Source organism: Galleria mellonella, unplaced genomic scaffold (genome assembly GCF_026898425.1).
Source record: "Galleria mellonella isolate WM207_F2 unplaced genomic scaffold, CSIRO_AGI_GalMel_v1 utg172, whole genome shotgun sequence".
Lineage (NCBI taxonomy): Eukaryota > Metazoa > Arthropoda > Insecta > Lepidoptera > Pyralidae > Galleria > Galleria mellonella.
In genome coordinates, this window is record NW_026442015.1 from 2,962,517 (window position 1) to 2,982,727 (window position 20,211).

Genomic DNA, 20,211 nt, shown 5'->3' on the forward strand with positions numbered 1-20,211 from the left:
AGTCTTATATTTGACAATCAAAAATCCAGAGTACTTAAGCTTTTCTAAAAGTTTTCAGAGATGACTTAATATTTCTATTTTCAATTCAGAAAATTTATATATTTTTTATTGCACTACTTAAAGAATAATACAAAACAATATATATAAATTACACATATGAAGTACAAAAGACGATCTTATTGCTAAAGCAATCTCTTCCAGACAACCTTTGGGTAGAGGAGAAAAGAAAAAGGTCATAGCTATTTGAAACAATAAGTGCCTACATCTAATAAAAAAATATCTACGTACTCATCTCAAGGTATTCATCGAACAGAGCCAGCCGACCAGGATCCTGCAGGTGATAGTCTTGTTCCCACGCCATGTCGGGCTTGGACAGATCCCTGGTGACAGCTCGGTGGGACCGCTGTCTCCACCAATTGTGGAACTTCCTGTAATAGTTATTATTCTTATTAGATTAGACAAAATGTAGAATCTAGAAGGTTTCTGATGAGGCTACCTGGATTTATGTGCCCTGTAAAGCAGGTAACGATCATTTTTAAATGTAACATATCAAACATGAATTAAAAAAATTCTTATGTTTGAACTGATCTTAGAGTCTCCGAACCTTAGTCACGTGACATGCAACTAACTTGTCATTGCTTTTAAATTGGAATAAAATTCTATACCGGGAGAGACCATATCCTAAATTAACATACAAGAACATACAGAATACTTTTATCTATAGCAGAAAAAAACCAAAATCGATAGACAATTGTCAAAGATATAAGGGTAACAAATATTTATTTATTTATAGCAAGGCCTGTTGCCTTGCCATTACAAATTAATACATTTATAAATATACAAAAAGCACTATCGAATTCAAAACTTCAAACTTTTTTTGTAGTCATTTAAAAGTCGCCTTTTAACAATCGGGACTTTATTGATTAATAGTACGAGCATTGGTCCAAATCGCAAAACAATTCTGTGTCAGAAATTAAAACAAGTAAGTTTCCAATTTATCTTTCTGTGATAATGAAAACAACAAATATAATGTGATCTGTTGACATGGGAATAGATCTCTTTTCTTACTGATACATTAGATCTTAGCCGTGTAGATCTTGGCATAGATTATGCCACTTCCTTCTCGTAAGTGTCGTAAGAGGCGACTAAGGGAATGGTCGACGGATGGGCAGTAGCGTCCCTCTTAAAGCATCACCAAAAGCCAAACTGTGGTTGCCAACCTACCTGCCAATCATGGCAACTACTGGCAAAACCCCGCTTCTTATGGAAAAGGCTATGTTCAACAGTGGACTGTTGAAGGCTGATACAAGAATTTAATAACATTAGACCTTAATTTAGTTGCAGATATTTGGAAAAAATAAATGATCTGTCATAACATACAATAGTAACAAATAGACGCCTTTGACATTATGAATTAAGGTTTCGAGAAAATTTTTTGTTATAAATAAAGACGGCACAAGACAACCACGACACACGTACGTACGGGTATCCCAGCTCGAGGAAGTTATTGAAGCACTGCTTGCCAATCATGATGATAGCTAATTGTATGCACAACTCGGATAGACAACCGGCAGGGTCGCAGATGTCGCCTTTCAGCTTGAAGAACTCTGATTTTCTCGCTTGATCGTCGCCTGGATAATCGTAGAATCGACCCTGGTGATACAATAATAATGAATGAATGAATGAATGAATGAGTATACTTTATTTGCATTAAACAATATAGGAGATAGGCAAGACAATTAACGAATATAACGATACAATAGTATGTTTAGGAAAGTTTTTTTTTATACAACTATGGCGGCAAACAAGCATATGGCCCATATGATAGCAAACGGAGTTACCGTAGCCTATAAACGCCTGTAACACCAGAGTCACAACTCTATTAATATAATAGAGTTGCAAGTAAATAACCATTTGCCATCGTGTGGGCCGTATGCTTGATTGCCACCTCAGTGGTATAAAAAAGCGATTATTTTATTACACTATATTCTGTTTTAAAACTATATTATTTTTCTTGACTGTACAAACTGTACCTAATATAAATAGCGCGCAAATGCTGCCCCAACATTGGTATTTTTTGCTTATAAGTTAGAAAAACATAACAGATGTGTGGTATTGTGACTATCCAAATGATCGTGAGAACCTTCTATTGGAAAATTATAATTTTTAGGCGCGAAAATCCATCAGTGAACAGATAATACTAGAAGATGATAATTCAGGAACAACATAGCACGTTTCCATTTTGTATCATTTTTCCAAATATTTCTGCAGGTGATTTATGTGAAATGTCTATGTAAATACTTTACCTATTTGTCATGAATATAAATAAGACCGTACGAGCATTTCAATCAGAAGAATTAGGGAAATATTTGACACAAGAAGCAAATTACCAACTTTATGTCACAGGAGATTAAATTAATTTTATTTAAGTTTAAACGGCTACATTGGTAAAGTTAACATAGCTATGTAGAATTATTCTTGGCAACTGTTTAATTGCTTATTGTTTAATATAATATTTGTTATATTATTTTTATACCAATGAAATGGCAGAAAAGCATCCGGCTTTCCTGATGGTAAGCGGTTACTGTAGCCTATGAAAGCCTGCAATATCAGGGCATTACGCGCACTTTGCCGACCCTGAAGAAACCTCTTTATCACTTTTTGAAGAACCCCATGCTGTAGTCTCTTGGAAAACCTTCGATATCCCTATCGAAGGTTTTCCAAGAGACTATATATATATATATCCGAATCGTTCATTCTGTAATGTGAACATTCGTGGGACAAAACATCTTTGAAATCTCGCTGTATGCGACCATCTAGGCTCTAAGATATGGAGGTAAACTCTCTTTTGTTAAATTAATTGATAAATATAAATAATAACTTGAAATTATGCAAATAGTAATTAAAACATATTGAATATGGGGGTATTATAATAGGTATTCAATTACTAATGCCTCCACATGCATTGACGCAACGCTGTCTCTTCCTCTTAATAACTAAGATAGTGAAAGTATATATTTCTGTAAGGTACGATCAGAAAAACTTTTTGTTGCGAGTTATTTAAATAAATACCTTGAAAAACGCAATGTAGATGAGCGAAGAATAAAAGTTCATGAATTCAAAGAAGAATATTTTGAATGTGTATGAGTCCTCGTATTCAGTCTGCGTTCGTGGGTTCTCCATATTCGTGAGGTATACTGCCACTTTTGCGTATATCTGAAAAAGATTTTTATTGAGATACTCACGCTAAATTGAACCGGATAACTATTATTGTAATAGCAAATTAAAAGTCTCTTTAGTTAGTTGAATAGAATTATTTTGTTTAACTCCGCTATCAACATTGAGGGTGGATTACTAAGTATTAATATTAGTAGATGACTTACGATCTTTCTTAAAACATTGAATAGTAGTCAATTCCCAAATATTAGCATTAGCATGCATACTATTGGTAGCGGAATTAAACCAAATAATTCTGATTAACTAACCAGTGACATGGATTTCCGCAAAATAACGCCTAATTCAGTAAAATAATAGTCCTTTCTTACGGTTGGATTCATTCCAATAGTGAAACGTTGGGTTGTTATAATACGGTATGGTATGGTATTATAAGGAACATTTGTTTTTCTATGGCTCTTGACCATCATATATTTTAGTGATAACCATAGTCTTATTATCTTCTTCGGCCTATTTTGTATTTAATTTATTTCCGCTATATTTAATTTAAATTTTCCTATTTTTTTAATCCATTTGCCATATATTACCATAATTCTATAAGTAACAAATAAAAATATTCACCGAGATTTCTCAAGGCGGTATTATAGGCCATAGAAATTAATTTTGGATAAGTATTGGGATTACGCAAGAGAACAGAAAACAATGGGTTCTATACAAAAAAAGCAACACTGATTTTTTATAATACAAAAATAAATAAAAAATCTTACCCTGGTGAGTATCATGATAATGGTCAAGTTAATCAGCGCAGCAGTCATGGCAGTGAAGATCTTGGCGTGTCTTTTCAGAAAGAATCCGGTCCCACCATAGATCACTGACACCATGGATATACGATAAATTATGGTGCCAAGTACTGCGCCCATTACTATGGTAATCTATAAATTAAAAAAAAAAAGAAATAAGAAAAAATAAAACATTACCAGGAAAACATATGATTTAGCAACTTGATGAAACACTAGCTGCGTTTACAATATTGGTTCAAGTGGTAGTAAAACAAAATAAAGAAGTCCCAGTATTCAAAAAGCTACTTAGGACAAGAAATTTTGACGACGATATGAGAAAACCTGAACCCAACTAGATAAATATCAAATAAAAGTAGAAAAAATGTATTAATTTCATAATATTTGTGTGCTATGCTAATATCGCAATAGATAATAATTTTAGCGAGATCTGGTGGGTTACTTTTAAAATAAATTCCATTAAATCGATATTTAAAAATAAGAAATTTCGCACAAGATTTCAAGATGATTTCGCATATTGTTCTGATAGATGCATAACTTGTCAAAAAAAAAATTCTGACTGTTGTTATATGAGTGCTGTATAAAATTATTATTGGCAATATTTTGGATTGGATTGATATTGATATTAGATTCAAAAGTAAACCTGCTGGTCTGAATAATACAAGATGGACAAACATACCATAAACAATACAGCTGAGCTGGTCGCTACACATCTCATTGTCTTTTGCCAAGTTGGTAAGAATGGCTCCTTTTCTCTGGTCACTGGATTTGTCCTGAAGGTTTTCACTGACGTTTCAAACTCGGGACGAGGTTCTTCATCCTAATTAATAAAAACTATTTAATTTTTACTTCAAGATAAACATATATAGTAAGTACGTATGTCTGAATGAAATTTGAGTATTATAATGTCAGTGAGCCAATCTGATAGTAGAACTTTGAGATAACAAAATCAGAATGTGCTCGAACGAAAAATCATGCAATAGCTTATGAGCTCATTATACAAGTAGAGTATTACCTGATCGACACCGCCCAAATCCCACTCCCACCTTAGTATTGATTGCTTCCTTTTCCATAACTCCAAGAATGTAGTGGCTGGGAACACAGATAAGCAATTTAAATGGCTCGTTTGTACAGGTATCAGACCAATACGGTAATATACATTTTTCATATTAACTATGTTATCAGAGTACATACCCCAGAAGGACATGAAGATAGCGAAAAAGACGGTAGCTGGGTTGTCGAAGAGATACGTCAGCTTGGCAAATAGGCAGGAGTCAGATAAACTCTGATACTGGCAGGCTTTGTCACACAGTGGGCAGAGCGTCGTGTTACCTGGACCTTTTAGGTCGCAGATTTCTTGGCTAGAGAGAATAATTTATAAATTCAAGACAATTATATGATTAGGTTAACAATTAACTGTTACTGAAAGGTGTTTGACTGAATATCGAAGTATTTACTATGTATTTATAAATATTAATATAATTGATCTTGGCAAAGCTGGAGAAATAATAAGCATAGCCAATCATCGTAGTAATATTTGATTAACCTGGGTATATTATCTTCCGATTCCATACTCGCTAGGCCATATAGGAAACACAATGTTCCAACAATAGCTGGGGCGTAAAGCATTTTGGTGTAGAAGCCAAGCCAGCAGAAATACAGTCCAATCTTGTCCCCAAAGTATCGCCTTACTAGCCAAAGCGGCTGTTTCTTGTACCATTTTGAGGGACGAGCCCATTCTAAGTATAGAAGCTGGGAACAAATTATAAAAGACATTTTATTGTATACTTTTTTGTTTGTAGTTTGAGATATATTTATCATCTTTGTAATTTCGTTATAACCTGATGATTTAATATTAAATTTATAAAACTTCCAAAAACGTATGGTCTAATTTGGTCGATTCCAAAAACATTGCGCCTCTATCTATCTTATGGTGATGGTTACAAAAACTGATCATAAAGGTAGTAGTAAGTAGCAAATATAAAATTTCTATCAGGTTGTTAGTCATAGTTTTATGTCGAAATATTTTAGTGCATTTAATTTCATCGATCTACTACAAAAATGAGATTCTCAACTGACTGTATTTTTTTTTTGTGTCATGTAATATTTCCGCAAACACTAAATCGATTTAGATGAAAATCATTTGCAATTGCAATCAACAGGAATTCCCGTATTAATATCATATATATTAGGATGCCCCTTGTTTGCTGGGTCAGCTAATATACTCAGATCAGTGATCAGGTCTGGACCAATTTTTTTAACAGTATAAAACAAATAAAACAATGCTATCTCTCAAGTTGAAGTACATATTTACAATATTTCATTAAAATCGATTGAGCGGTTTTAGATATTAGTATGAATCCACGAACATCGTGATACTGATTTTTTTTATATATTAATGATTTTTTTTTATATACTAGTAACTTACTCTTCTATCAGTAGCGGTTCCGTCTGACAAATCGACGTCATATCTGCCCTCGTGGAGTGGGAAACAGGCCGTATACGTGCCGTCGTTGAGCAAGCGACGGATACCCATCTAATAAATAAAATAAACTCGAAATTATGAATATCATTTTAAGGGGATATTCTTTAAATCAAGCGGTATCGAACCCTTAGGTCTTAGGAGAGATTTTGCCCCGCTCTGCGTGTTCTACCGCTTGTACAACGGACTGTGCTCAAAGAAATTGTTCAATATGACTTTCTATTGTCGAACAGCTCGCCATTGACAGGAAGTTTATTCCCATACCTTAGAGCCTAGATGGTCGCGTACAACGTGGTTTCAGAAATATTTTCTTCCACGAACACTCAGGTAATAGAATGAGCTCCCTGTCGAGGTTTATCCAAGAAACTACAGCAAGTTTTTCAAGAAAGGAGTAAAAAGGTTTCTTCGGGGTCGGCAACGCGCGTAAGAAACAGTGAAAGAAACATGGGTGTAAAACATAAATAAGTTTGAGCCTCCGATATTAATTTGACAACTGGATGTTTATATTTAGTACTAGCGTCCCGTCCCGACTTCGCAGGGGTAGACATTTTTACAACATTTTAAAAAGTCGTTATTGTGACATAACGATAATAGTTGGGCATATAGTATCTTGAAGTTTTTTATAGTTATTGATATTCTCTTCAATATTGTAGAACATACTTATGTTCTATCACCGATAGATTCCGCAACGCACGCGACGAAACATATTTTATGGCATGTTTTTTACACCTTGAGTTACGTTACTAGAGTTTTAGTAAGGATCCCTAATCTTTTTTAGCAATAAATATAGCCTATGTTACTCAGGGTGAATGTATCTTTGTAATGGTGAAAGAATTTTTGAAATCGGCAATGTAGTTCTTGAGTTTATTCATTACAAACACACAAAAATACAAATCTTTAGTGTAGATGAAAGGTATATTTTGTTATATATATACCTCGAAGATCGTAAACAGGCATACTGACCGTTTGTTGGTAATCGGTCACTGTAGCCTATGGACGCTTACAACACTATGGGTGTCACGTGCGCGTTGCCGATCCTGAAGAAACCTTTATATACCCTTTTTGAATTAGTGAATTAGAGATTTTTATATTAGTGAAATCTGAGCTTAGTACTAATTAACATTCTTTTAAAAAATTACAGAACATAATGAAAAACTCTCGTCTTATTCACAATTGAGCAGGAGGAAAAAAAGGACAATGTTAAACTCCTGTACATATATTACTATCTTCAGCCTAAGTCCCTTAAGAGATAGGTAGTGAGTACCAAGCATCAAAGGCCTCAATCTGTCAGTCGATATACATTTCTTGCTAAATTTATAAAAGATATTACCAGTAATAGTAATATAGTAATAATAATGTAATAATTACTCATATATTATTCAAGATTCAATAAATCAAACATAAGACTGAAAAAACCGAGTAGAAACTCATATACTTTGTAGTTAATGTAATACAGTGAACCAATATTTTTTATCAGCTTGATATTGTGATATTTTCATACAGTTATCTACATTATTATGTTATTTTGATTTTCATCTCATAATAAAACTTGTAGGTATAGTATAACCCTTTATAATATAAATAGGAAAGTGAGTTTGTTTGTTACTTTACAGCGCAATGACGGCTTAACTTTTACTATGAAATTTGATACACTTGTACTGTATAGGATGAAGAAGAATATAGGTTACTTCTTATCCCGGTCACGGAGACGAATCCACGGATAAAAGCTAGTGTAAAGAGTAAAGAGTAAATTTTAGGAATGAATATCTGTTACCTTAGTATCAGTATTGTCATATTTGGCCCTTAATAATATTTGCATAACTAATAGGCTTCGTTGAGCTGGCGAGAATTGTGTATGGCGATCTTTGACTAGAAACCTAGAAAAAAAAAAAAAATTTGTGATGCACTTGCATATTTATTATTCCGTATATTGTGTGCACAAAATTCTCACACTAATAACCATTCAACTGTATGTTACGAATCTTTAGCTCATAAAAATTGAATTAGCTAAAATCTAATATTTATATTATATTAAATGAATCTTGGAGCTTATTTTTCAGACAGCTGATTACTAGAAACTGGTATGTGATATTTTCTTAATACAGGCAATGTTTATGTATGTATGTATTTCTGGTAATTTGATTATTTTGTTTAATTCCACTACCATAAACAAAATAACTCTCATCAAATAACTAGTGACATGGACTTCCTCAAAATAACGCCTACTTCAGTAAAAGATATTTTATTTCGTATTTTTTTTTCTAAATTAATATATTTCCTTTGTAATCTTTCTGGAAATTTAAATTCCAGGCTTTATTTTTTAGTTAAACTTACTGTTCTTCTCTTCTAATTCCTTTCTGCTCTGTGGCATCATAAAATGAGGGTTCAGGTTCGATTCTACTGTGTTCATATTCATACAGCTGTTTCCATCGTCGTCGCCATTTTGAATACCATTTCTTGTCTTTTTCGCCTTGTTTTTCGTCACTCTATTGAGAGAATTAAGAGAGAATATAAATAAAAAATAGATAATACAATAATAACTGAAATTATTGTAACAATTTAATAGGATTATACTCTTGACCATATTTATCTTATAAAATTTTTGAACCTCAACGACACTTACTAAGGGTGGGTAATATATAATATATATATATATATATATATATATATATATATATATATATATATATATATATATATATATATATATATATATATATATATACTGGTCCAATGATGAATATATTAGACTTATGCAAAAAAATTATACGGGATTTTTTTTATAAAACTTAGAATGGCAAACGAGCTGACGGCTCACCTGATGGAAAGTGATGACCGTCGCCTATAGACATGAGCAGTACCATGGACATAACTGAGTATACTGTTTTGCCCATGATACCTCCCATGCGTTGCCATTCCTGAGGACTCAGGTGTTATTCTTCTGTACCCAGTAAATTCACGCCATATCCCACCCTTCAAACCGAAACACAGCTATGTAAACACAACTGCTTCACGGTTGAAACACGAATGGGACAGAGGACCAACCATAATGGGCGATATCGAAACGGATAAGGTTCTTTTTTCCGCCATCAATGTCCAGAGAAACCCAATATATAGATATCGAATCGGTATCCATATTACCCATGCCCAATACTTACCCATGCTCTGACTGATATTGAGATAAAGCGTTTTGTCGGTAACTTCATTCCTATCACCTCTGCTAATCTCATTTCACATTTCCATGGTATATGCACCTTCAGGAACCATGTTTTTTCGTCAAATGATAGACATTTATTTTCTAATTCTAATTCCAAACCTTCTTTTATGAGATTCTCCTAAAAATATATACATATATTAATATGAGGACACAAAATTATACCCCACAGAGTATATCATAGAATAAAAAAGTTCAACTAAGATTTCATATTACTTTACTACTTATAATAGTAGTTAATTAATATTAGTAATTATTTTTTTAATTAAAGACCTAAAAACATAGGAGAGTTAAAAAGTTTTTAATGCCTATAATGTCAGTTGCTTTAATAAGTCCTCACATTCTGATTATGTATTATTAGCAACAATTACGTACTAGGTGCTTGAAATAATATGTAATTATAATTTAATTTTTAATTCTAACATGATTTTATGGTTTATTTAATTTGTAATAATTTACATAGTAGAGGGAAAAATAGAGGGCAAAAGAGGAAGAGGAAGACCGAGGAATAACTATATGGGACAGATAAAAGAAACACTAGGTGTCATGTCGTATAGGGAGGTCAAGGATATGGCCTGGGATAGAACTGGCTGGAAGAAGATGTATGAATTAGTTGCACCGACAAGAGGAAACTCTTAAATGAAAAGAAGAATAATTTACATTATATATGTTTCGATTTGCCACTTCGACTGATAATTTAACTTGTGTTAGTAGATATTTCCGATTGCATATGTCATTACCTGGAATGTCTTTCTATGCTCCCTTCTTTTGGCTTCAGCTTCAGTCATGACTCCATAGTCTTCTTCCTCGTACGCCAACACCATATCTATTCTACGACGACCGTCTCGGAATAACAGAGATTCGGGATCAAGTCCCTACAATTACATTATGAATTGAGGATTTTTAAATTTTTAATATGAACAGTTAGGATGGCTTAATTTTTTTTATTCAAACCTAACATTTACGAAATTTCCAACAGAATACATTCTCAATTTGCATGTAATTTTTTGGTGTTAGATACGCTATAAGATATATCTATATTAGAATCAAAACTGATTTTAATGAATACAGAATTTACATTTACAATGATCCCATATGGGTTCTATCGTGATTGAATTAGCAATTTTTTTTTGAGGAACAAAATGTTTAAACTTCCATCATCATATCTTTCATCATCTGCTAAACATAAGCTTTCCTCTTGGGGGGTTTTGTCAGCAGTTACCACACTTGGCAGGTGGACTGGCAACCGCAGTCAGGCTTTGGAGATGTTTTAAGAAAGACGCTGCTGCCCACCTCTCGCTCTTCCTTACTCGCCTCTTACGACACCCACGTGAGAGTAAGGGGTGGCCTATTCTATGCCGAGACCACACGTCGTATGCTGTTTACACTTTTATGGTGGTACCTATTAACTTAACTTTAACTTGTGCATTAATTACCTCTGGACTAGTTTCACCGACATTCTCTTCTTTCTCATTTGGATAATTAGGCAGTGATGGTTTCCTGTCGTCTTTATTTGTATAATCTGACTTCTTACTCTCTGATTGTGGCTGTAAATCATAATATTCATTTAACGATCTAGATATTTCTTTTTCTGAGTCTACTAAAATCCAAACCTAATATCAAACGGTGCTTTTGCCGTGCCAAATACTGAGATCTCGAGATCATATCAATATTTGTAAATGCTACCAAAAAGAAACGCAAATCTAGCTATACTCTGATCTAAATATTATATGAAGTAGAATATGAAAAACCATTAGTTTTATGATCAAGCAAAATTAATTAGTTTACTTACAAAAAAATGCTGTAAATAAGCGACATAGTCGCTTTTCTGCGGATTTCTGTTTGGACAATGACGATTAAATCCCAAGCGGATTTTTGTTTTACTGTTTTTATGTTAGTAGTATGTATTTGATATTCATACTCGAAATAAGTGGAAAAAAATCTTTTATACATCTTTTTACCATTTATTCTGTACCAATAATGCAACAACATTAATTAAAATCAACAGTTTCAGAACCTGGAAATCTGGCAGAGGCGTGCCAGGTAGTGCTGGAGCAGTTGAGGTCTCCTTGGACTTGGGGGAGAAGGCCCCAGCAACGTATGTTACGTTTCTGACAAACCTCCATCCCATACGAGCCTTGTGTTCCTCTGAACTATCTGAATGTACCGATTTAATGTCTTCTCTCAGATGCACCTAAATGAAGTTTGGAATTCAACGACATAAATTATGATTAAATTGATAAAATTAAGATATTTTTTTAAAACTTGTTAGCAGAGATGTATAGACTCGATATAAATATCTTAAAAAAAAAAGTTAAAAATCACTCGAAAGTCAATCCCATTTGTTTCAGTTTTTACTAGAGCAAAGGTAGTTTTCATTGCAGAGAAAAACATTTTATTACAGTGGCATCTTACTCGTTTGTTATATTACGCCTACAGAGTTCCAGCAATTTTTAAAAGTAACATTACAATTTGAAAGTATTTTCATGAAATCAAGAATTTTCTTGTAATAAGTAATATATCGTATCGGGTGGGAAGGGTTTGTTAGTAATGCGGACTATCAATTCCTTTGCTAGCAATATACCCTATCACATCAATCTCCACGTGGTTCCCCCTGGAAACTATCGTGCCGAATTCCAAATGTATTCATTATGATGGGCTAACTGACCTACCTTTTTATTCTCACCTATCATCTGTCACTGGTGCCCCGCCAGCGTATACCATTAGCGCAGGCGGAGTTACCGCTCCATTGTCATCCATTAAAAATAAAATATCGTATCTTGTTGCCTATGAATTAATATTAAACCTGTTCGTTTCATTGCTTTGTCTTTTTGTTAACTTCATATAGGTATTTATTGCACAGAGTATGTGTAGCACTATGTGCGTTTCACAAATACTAGTTATTTTATACATATTTGTGCAATGTGTTCAGAAGAAATCCTCTAACATGCAGTGTACTGAATTAGTTATGAAAGTCGAATTTGTTTGCAATATATTTAAATATTTTTTTAAAATAATATTTAACTATAAAGATACTAGTATAATTTACTATAAATATAATTTTATTTACTAATTTCATATCTATTTGCGTAGTTACTAAGTAATTTCACTGCAGAAATCATTAGATATTGTCAAAAATAGCTCTATAAGCATCTAAAACACTCCATGCCATTGTTTTGACAAGAACAAGGTACATATTTCTTATAAATATTTATATTTGTTCTTTTTTTTATCTAAAATTTGATATTTATTGCTATGAGTTCAAATATGACCATCAAATGACAGCAAATCAAAAAATAAATCAGTATTTTAATTTATCTTTAGTAACAAAACACAATTATCTAAGCTTAATAGAATGTTCTTACAGTCTATCAAAAAATGATAAGACATTCAATAAAACGGTTTTTTTAAATATATGTATATCATGTAATAATATATGTTTTAAATTAAGCTATGAACGTAAAGAATTTTTATAAATTAAGTTAAATAAATAATTATAAATGAATAATTCATTTGATAATAATAAACCTAAAGATTAATGTGTTGAATAAATATAAATAATATACTAATTTTCTTTTTATGTTTTGCTGTCTGTTCATTTAAAGTTATTTAATGTTTCTAATAAATTCATTGACATATTTGCTAACACAAAACCACTCGAAACATTGAGATCTAATACACAGATAACTATAGAAATTAGTACCTTTTTCTCACCCGTATCTCTTATAGGAACACTCTGAAAACATTAGCGTCGAATTTTTTCATATTGTCCAAAATTATGAGAAAGAGTTTAATTCAGCTGTGTTTGAATCCACTATTTAACCTATAAGTACATATATCTGGTACTTCTGCCTGCCTGCCTTTTCCATGGTAAAATAAAGTAGGATGAAGAAAAAAGTACATGTAATGTCGTGTTTCGGTTTGAAGAATAAGAAGGGTAAGATATCTATACCACAGTTATTTTCAAAAGTAGCAACCTTGCTGTTGTTGTCATTGTTTCAAAAGTCGTCCAAAATTGGACAGGCAAAGAGCGTAGTTCATACAGCCCAGTCATAGTGGCAACATTGCTTTAACACCATTGAACGACATATAATCAACGATGTTATTTATAAGATGTCTATGTATCTACATTGTATACTGTTATATCTATGGTACTGTTCATGTCTATAGGCGACGGTTCCACCAGGTGGGCCGTCAAATTGTTTGCCGTTCTAAGTTACTTAAAAAAAGAAGATAATTTCTGAATTTATTTTTAAGTAATAAAACAATAGAAGCAAAAAAAATTAACTTAATCATTTATGATGAAAAAATTAAGACGACAATAAAAATTTCTACGTAGACTCTGATTTTTTTTATATATATATATATATATATTTTTATATATATATATATATATATATATATATATATATATATATATATATATATATATACATATACGAACCTTGTTGGCTGGGCTTTCCATGATATCAGCTAAGGATGTACCGAAGGCCGCGTCTGGGGTGAGACTATCAGCTGACTTCCACAGTGCTCGAGGATGTAATGGTGTTCCTGGCAATGCAGACTCGTGACTTCTGCGACGTATTTTAGTCTGATAGTAAAAAAATGACATTTATCCTTTATTATTTATTAATTTGGAATAATATTTGATACTATTTATTCGTCCTAATGAAAAAAAGTATTTAATAATTGGATTTTTTTTCTATTTAAGAGCTTAAAAGCAGGAACGAAGTAGACTATCATATGCAAGGACTTAATTTTCCAGGTTGTCTGTAAGAGATTGTTTTTAAAGATAAAGTTTTTTGTAAATGCACTTTATGTATTGGTACATATTGTACCAATATTCTATGTATGCATCTAAAATAACTATTACGACTAGGTAATTCAAAATAAGCAGTAGTTAATTTTATTTATTTATATAATTTTATTTACCAGAGGAAGACATTGTCCAAAAGTCGTTTGCTTAAACACCTCTGTTTCATTCGTGTTTCTACCGTGAAGCAGTTATGTTTGCATGGCTGTGTTTCGGTTTGAATGGTGGGATACGGAGTGAATTTACAGGGTACAGAGGAATAACACCTGAGTCTTCAAGAATAGCAAACGCATGAGGCGAAACAGTATACTCTGTTATGTCCATGGTACTGCTGATGTGTATAGGCGATCACATATCGTACTTATAATAAAAAAAAATATATATATATATATATATATATATATATATATATATATATATATATATATATATATATATATATATATTACATTATACAATTGTTCACCTGTTCGTCAGTAGTGCTATCAGATAAACTAAGTTCAGTTCTGGTGGTTGACGTTGAGCTGCTCAATTCATTCCACATGTTGTGGTTGGTCACATTCGCTGTAGGCGGCTCCGAGCACGTTCCATCTGTTATAACATTACATGTTACGGGATTCACATTATTATAGATACCCAAATCAAAATCAATTTATCAAAGGAATATATATGATATTATAGTCAAGAAATGTTCACGTCGCGTCAAGATTCTCCGATCAGCATGAGTCCAAATATGAAAAAAAATTGTGAACCTTTCAAAGTAAATCGATCATGTGCTCGCGTGGTTTTTATAGAAACGAAAAAGAAATACTTATTACCTTTTCTAAATTCTTCTTTTCTTGCTCTTCCGCCGTCATCGCTGTTCCTTCTAGAAGACGCCTCGCTGTGGCTTGATTTTAACCTTTCACTTTCAAAAGTAACTCTGTCCAATACACTCTGATGTGTCTCCAATTCTTGTGCACCTATTTGCCCAATCTTCTCCAAACCTGGAGGGAGCTTGTCCAATATTCTAGGAGCACGTTGGTTGAGCCGTGCGACCACTTTTTTAACTGTGATTTCTTCTGTGTAACCATTTTCCATTGTTTATACTGAAAATAGAAAACATTAAACTTAAAATTTGGGTCCTTTAGTCTTCTGTGTCTTAAAATGTAAAACGGAACTCTTGTAAAAGTAAGTATAACTAGAATATACATATATCTAATTATATAGCGTAAATGAACAATAAAAAAGAAAGTTTGAAAATTCATTTTACCAGAGGGAGACTTTGTACAAAAGTCGATTGCTTGGGTACCTCTGTCCCATTCGTGTTTCTACCGTGAAGCAGTTGTGTTTGCATGGCTGTGTTTCGGTTTGAAGGGTGGGATATGGCGTGAATTTACAGAGTACAGAGGAATAACACCTGAGTCTTCAGGAATGGCAACGCATGGGGGGTGTCATGGACGAAACAGTATACTCTGTTATGTCCATGGTACTGCTCATGTCTATAGGCGACGGTTATCACTTTCCATCAGGTGGGCCGTCACAGCTTGTTTGCCATTCCAAGTTGTATAAAAAAAAATTCAATCCCCAAGAAAGTGAAACTTCAAAAAATCCACGCATACGAAATCGCGAATATTGTAGTATATTTGAGAATGGTGTATTTTTTACGTAACTGAAAATGACGAATTGGCTTACGGCCTACCTGATGGAACCACGATGTAACCATTGCCTGTCGCTGATACTCATTGTACCCCTCATGCGTTATTATTCTTAAAAACTAAAGGGTTATATTCCTTTTTTATTTACTGTATCGATATTTTTTATTATAGTCTTCTTAAAATTAAATACTAACCGAATACAAAAAAGCCATTGTGATTGTTTAAAAAAATAATTAAATATCGAACGCTGAAAATAGTGAAATGACCTACATATCAAGGTAGTAGTAGTAGAAATATAACCTAGCAGCTGGCACTGAAGTGACATTTGGTCGAACTCCAATCGATTTAAAATAATTAAGTGCACAACTGCAAAAGGTTTGTTTTTCGCGCGCATTTGTATAAATCTGTGTATAAAATAGAATGGCTATTCTATACTGCTTTTTTGTAACATTCAAATAGCGTGTAAATATAAATAAATATGCTCATGACTACAATCTAACGGGGTAGAGAAAGGCGTTCATAGAATGTTGCCGTTAATAGATGAACGTTAATTAATTGATGAAATAAATAGCGTCAGAAGTATCTACTTTTTTGTCTCTTATTTTTTTTGTAATTAATTAATACAAGTCACTATGTTACTTGCAAGGAGTAATACTACCTGTGGTAAGAGTTACAACTGTCCTAGCGTTTGCCTAGTATCGGCCATGTTGTTAAATAGTTATACCATATTATCACCATATTGCATACCATACAAGAGCGTAAAGCTGCAGACAAACTGCAATGCAGTTTCGCGGCACTAAGAATATATATTGTCTATGTAGTTGTTTACTTGAAATAAATAAATAAATAAAACTATCTGCAACTGAACAATAGGCCTTCTTCATGGATTTTATGTGCCACGTTTTACAAGGGGAATATCGACCACAATTATGAAGGGTAAGGAATATCGATCAATTCCTTTAGTCGACTCTTACGACACCCACGAGAAAGGAAGGTGTGATCCATTATAAACCACACCAACTACAATAGTTATAGTTGCTACTTTGTAAAAGGTATTTTTTTTTATAATTGAGCTGTTGTTAATAAAACTTTTTATTTTTAAAGGGTTAAAATCTTAGAACATATCTGTGATTAAAATGAAACCTGCTATTATGTCTATATTTTTTCTGGACCACATCCCTACAAAACATGTCTAGAGAAATTTAACATAATTTTTTTATGTTTATTATGAGATAATATTTTTTTTTTTTAATTATATATTTATAATGTCAACTTTCCAAATAATCTTATATTTTTTTTATACAACTTAGAATGGCAAACAAGCTGACGGCCCACCTGATGGAAAGTGGTAACCGTCGCCTATAGACATGAGCAGTACCATGGACATAACTGAGTATACTGTTTCGCCCATGATACCCCCCCATGCGTTGCCATTCCTGAGGACTCAGGTGTTATTTCTCTATACCCAGTAAATTCACGCCATATCCTACTCTTCAAACCAACTTCACCATGCAAACACAACTGCTTCACGGTTGAAACACGAATGGGATAGAGGTACCCAATATATTATAAATATTCTCCCAACGCAACGCATCGAAGCAGCGTATCCAAGATACGGGCAACATTACCTTTTTGGATCGCCCAACTTATTTTCTGCACAAAGTAGCTACCAGTTCTCGGGTCACCAGTAACCTCGATGAGTCCGATAAAAATTTTATTTGAATGCTTGTTTTGTCATATACTCTAATATATTTAAGACATTGATATATGGTATACCGATTACATTAAAAAATATAAGCGCGCGTGTAGATTCTCTTACGTTAAGAGCATTCATACTTTAGCCGAAGAGTGCCAACGCCATTGTTTACCATCTAATCAATTATCAAAAACAATTGATATTTTTTAACTACGTCTTTTCTCAACTGATTTGAAAAATTCTTTTTTTATATGAAAGGACATAGTTTCAAATTGGTCTCATAGAAATTATATCAATACCGGCTCAGTAGTTCAGTTTTTAAATCAAAATAATATTAGTATTCGGCGATTTTTTTTCGTAAGACAAATCTTAAATTATGTATTATGCCGAAATTGTATTGGTGTTTCTACAGATCGTTAACCAGCTTGATGACCAAACACATACGTACATACGTCGTAGGCGAATCAAACGTCATTAACGGACCATGTCAGTATTGTTCATATCTAATATATCAGATCTATAGGCGTAGCCCGCTTCAATCGATATTCCCTTTAATAATTCAAAACGGCGCCGTGTGATCGTACAAGTGTGACGGTTATTACTCTGTTAGGTAGGCAGCCCTTAGTCATTGATGAAAATAATTTGAGATGGGTAAAGGTGTACCATAGACGATCGTCTATGGTACACTAACAGCTCTCTGCTGCTTCAGTTCATGCAACTGAAGCGGCAGTTAAAATAAAAAGTATCAACAATTGTATGCATCTTCTTACTAGCTTTTAGCTTCGAATTCGTTCGTGTGGATATATTAACTGACCAAGATCAAAGTAGCCTATATCCTTCTCCCTCCCATGTAAGTGTATGCCAAATTTCACAGTGATTAGTGAAACCGTTAAGATGCTAAGGTAATAAATACTTAAGATACATACTTTCAATTTTTTTTTTATATTTATAAGTTACACAGTTGTAACATTCCAACATTCAAATATAAGTATTAGTGTATTAATTAGTAATTAGTAATAGATTGTAATTAGTGGCCCCATTATTTTTTTCATGGCTTATAATAGATGGGAAACCCTGTCTGCGCCATTGGAATATGCTGCCGGGGTGCCAGTGAGAGATGATAGATGAGGATAAAACAGGTCAGTTGGCCCATAATGACAAATTCATAAAGAATTCATCAAGATGGTTTCCGGGGATATCCGCGTGGAGGTCGACCTGATAGGGTATACTGCTAGTAATTGGATCATTATACTTCATTGCTAACAATCTCTTCTTCCCAGGCGCCATTGGTACCTTTATACCTATTAGGGCAACCTTCTCGCCGTCATCCTGATAACCACCACTGGTTCTAATTCCCACACAATTGGCTGACATACCTGATTTCATCTTCGCTAGTCTACGATGGTACCTGGCCAGTGTAAACCAATAGCACAGACAGAGTAACTTATCCATTCTCATCTACTAAAAGAAAATTCTAATATTTTTAAAAACTTTTTGAATTGTAATAAAAGATTTGGATAGTTTTTCAAAAGAGCGAAATCTCCTCACTAATAATGTACTAGTTAATAAAACTTTAAATATATAATTATGAAATAAAGTTCCCGTCATAGCCCGAAGGATAAGCAAGCTGAGGGAGCAATGGGCTAGTCACATAACTTGAAGAACCGACAACCGATGAGGAAGAAAGGTACTTGAGTGGCGTCTTCGTACGGGCAAACTCAGTGTAGGACAACTCCCCACTAGATGGAGTGACGACCTCAAGTACATTGCAGGGAGTCAGTGGTTGCAGGTGACTCAGGACTGTTCTTTATGACAGTCTATGGGGGAAACCTATATTTAGCATTAGACGAATGATGGCTGAGATAAATGTGAATGTGAGTTTTGTTTCTTATCACTTAGCATCTTGACGGCTCAAACAATCGTCATAAAATTTGGTATAAATTAATATAAATTTTATGATATATAGAGTATGAATAAAGAAATAGCCTATTATTATATTATTTTTCTCGGACAATCAACATATCCTGGTCACGCGGAGGAATCCGTGGCTAAAAGCTAGTTTATAATGTTTAAATAGCAACAGGGGCAAACGACGATGCATAAATTTACTAGTACTTATTTACTTTATAAATTTAGCACAGATTTCTCAAGCGATTCTTTGATGGGAGCATCAACAGATGACTTCATCTGTAAACTTACGCACACCCAAATAAATATTGGAAGACTTCAAATACAAATCCATTTCTTGAGAGAGATCTATCACTTGAAACCGTTATATGATGTTTAGCAAATATAATTTATAATTTATTATACAATATGTATAATAAATTATGAAATAACGAAATGACGAATTCCACAATACACTAATCACGATGTTTTCCAAGGGGAATCGCGTAGA

General features: G+C 33.3%; 1 protein-coding gene across 4 annotated transcripts in view; it reads right to left on the bottom strand.

The window, feature by feature from the left end:
• Positions 1 to 20,211, bottom strand: part of LOC113514317 (anoctamin-4) — a 51,513-nt gene that overhangs the window by 7,307 nt on the left and 23,995 nt on the right. For 2 of the 4 annotated variants that reach the window (XM_052893032.1, XM_052893031.1), the window contains exons 2-20: positions 15,299 to 15,568; positions 14,947 to 15,071; positions 14,112 to 14,258; positions 13,371 to 13,403; positions 11,685 to 11,861; positions 11,104 to 11,214; positions 10,408 to 10,542; positions 9,612 to 9,788; positions 8,788 to 8,939; positions 8,228 to 8,330; positions 6,400 to 6,507; positions 5,518 to 5,723; positions 5,166 to 5,332; positions 4,987 to 5,063; positions 4,651 to 4,791; positions 3,942 to 4,106; positions 3,073 to 3,216; positions 1,484 to 1,653; positions 289 to 428 (exon numbers count right to left, since the gene is read on the bottom strand). In XM_052893032.1, the coding sequence (XP_052748992.1) occupies positions 289 to 428; positions 1,484 to 1,653; positions 3,073 to 3,216; positions 3,942 to 4,106; positions 4,651 to 4,791; positions 4,987 to 5,063; positions 5,166 to 5,332; positions 5,518 to 5,723; positions 6,400 to 6,507; positions 8,228 to 8,330; positions 8,788 to 8,939; positions 9,612 to 9,788; positions 10,408 to 10,542; positions 11,104 to 11,214; positions 11,685 to 11,861; positions 13,371 to 13,403; positions 14,112 to 14,258; positions 14,947 to 15,071; positions 15,299 to 15,560 (2,740 nt within the window). In that variant the 5' untranslated portion in view covers positions 15,561 to 15,568. The remainder of the gene's footprint in view (positions 1 to 288; positions 429 to 1,483; positions 1,654 to 3,072; positions 3,217 to 3,941; positions 4,107 to 4,650; positions 4,792 to 4,986; positions 5,064 to 5,165; positions 5,333 to 5,517; positions 5,724 to 6,399; positions 6,508 to 8,227; positions 8,331 to 8,787; positions 8,940 to 9,611; positions 9,789 to 10,407; positions 10,543 to 11,103; positions 11,215 to 11,684; positions 11,862 to 13,370; positions 13,404 to 14,111; positions 14,259 to 14,946; positions 15,072 to 15,298; positions 15,569 to 20,211) is intronic. The other 2 variants (XM_052893033.1, XM_052893034.1) reach the window with 2 other exon arrangements.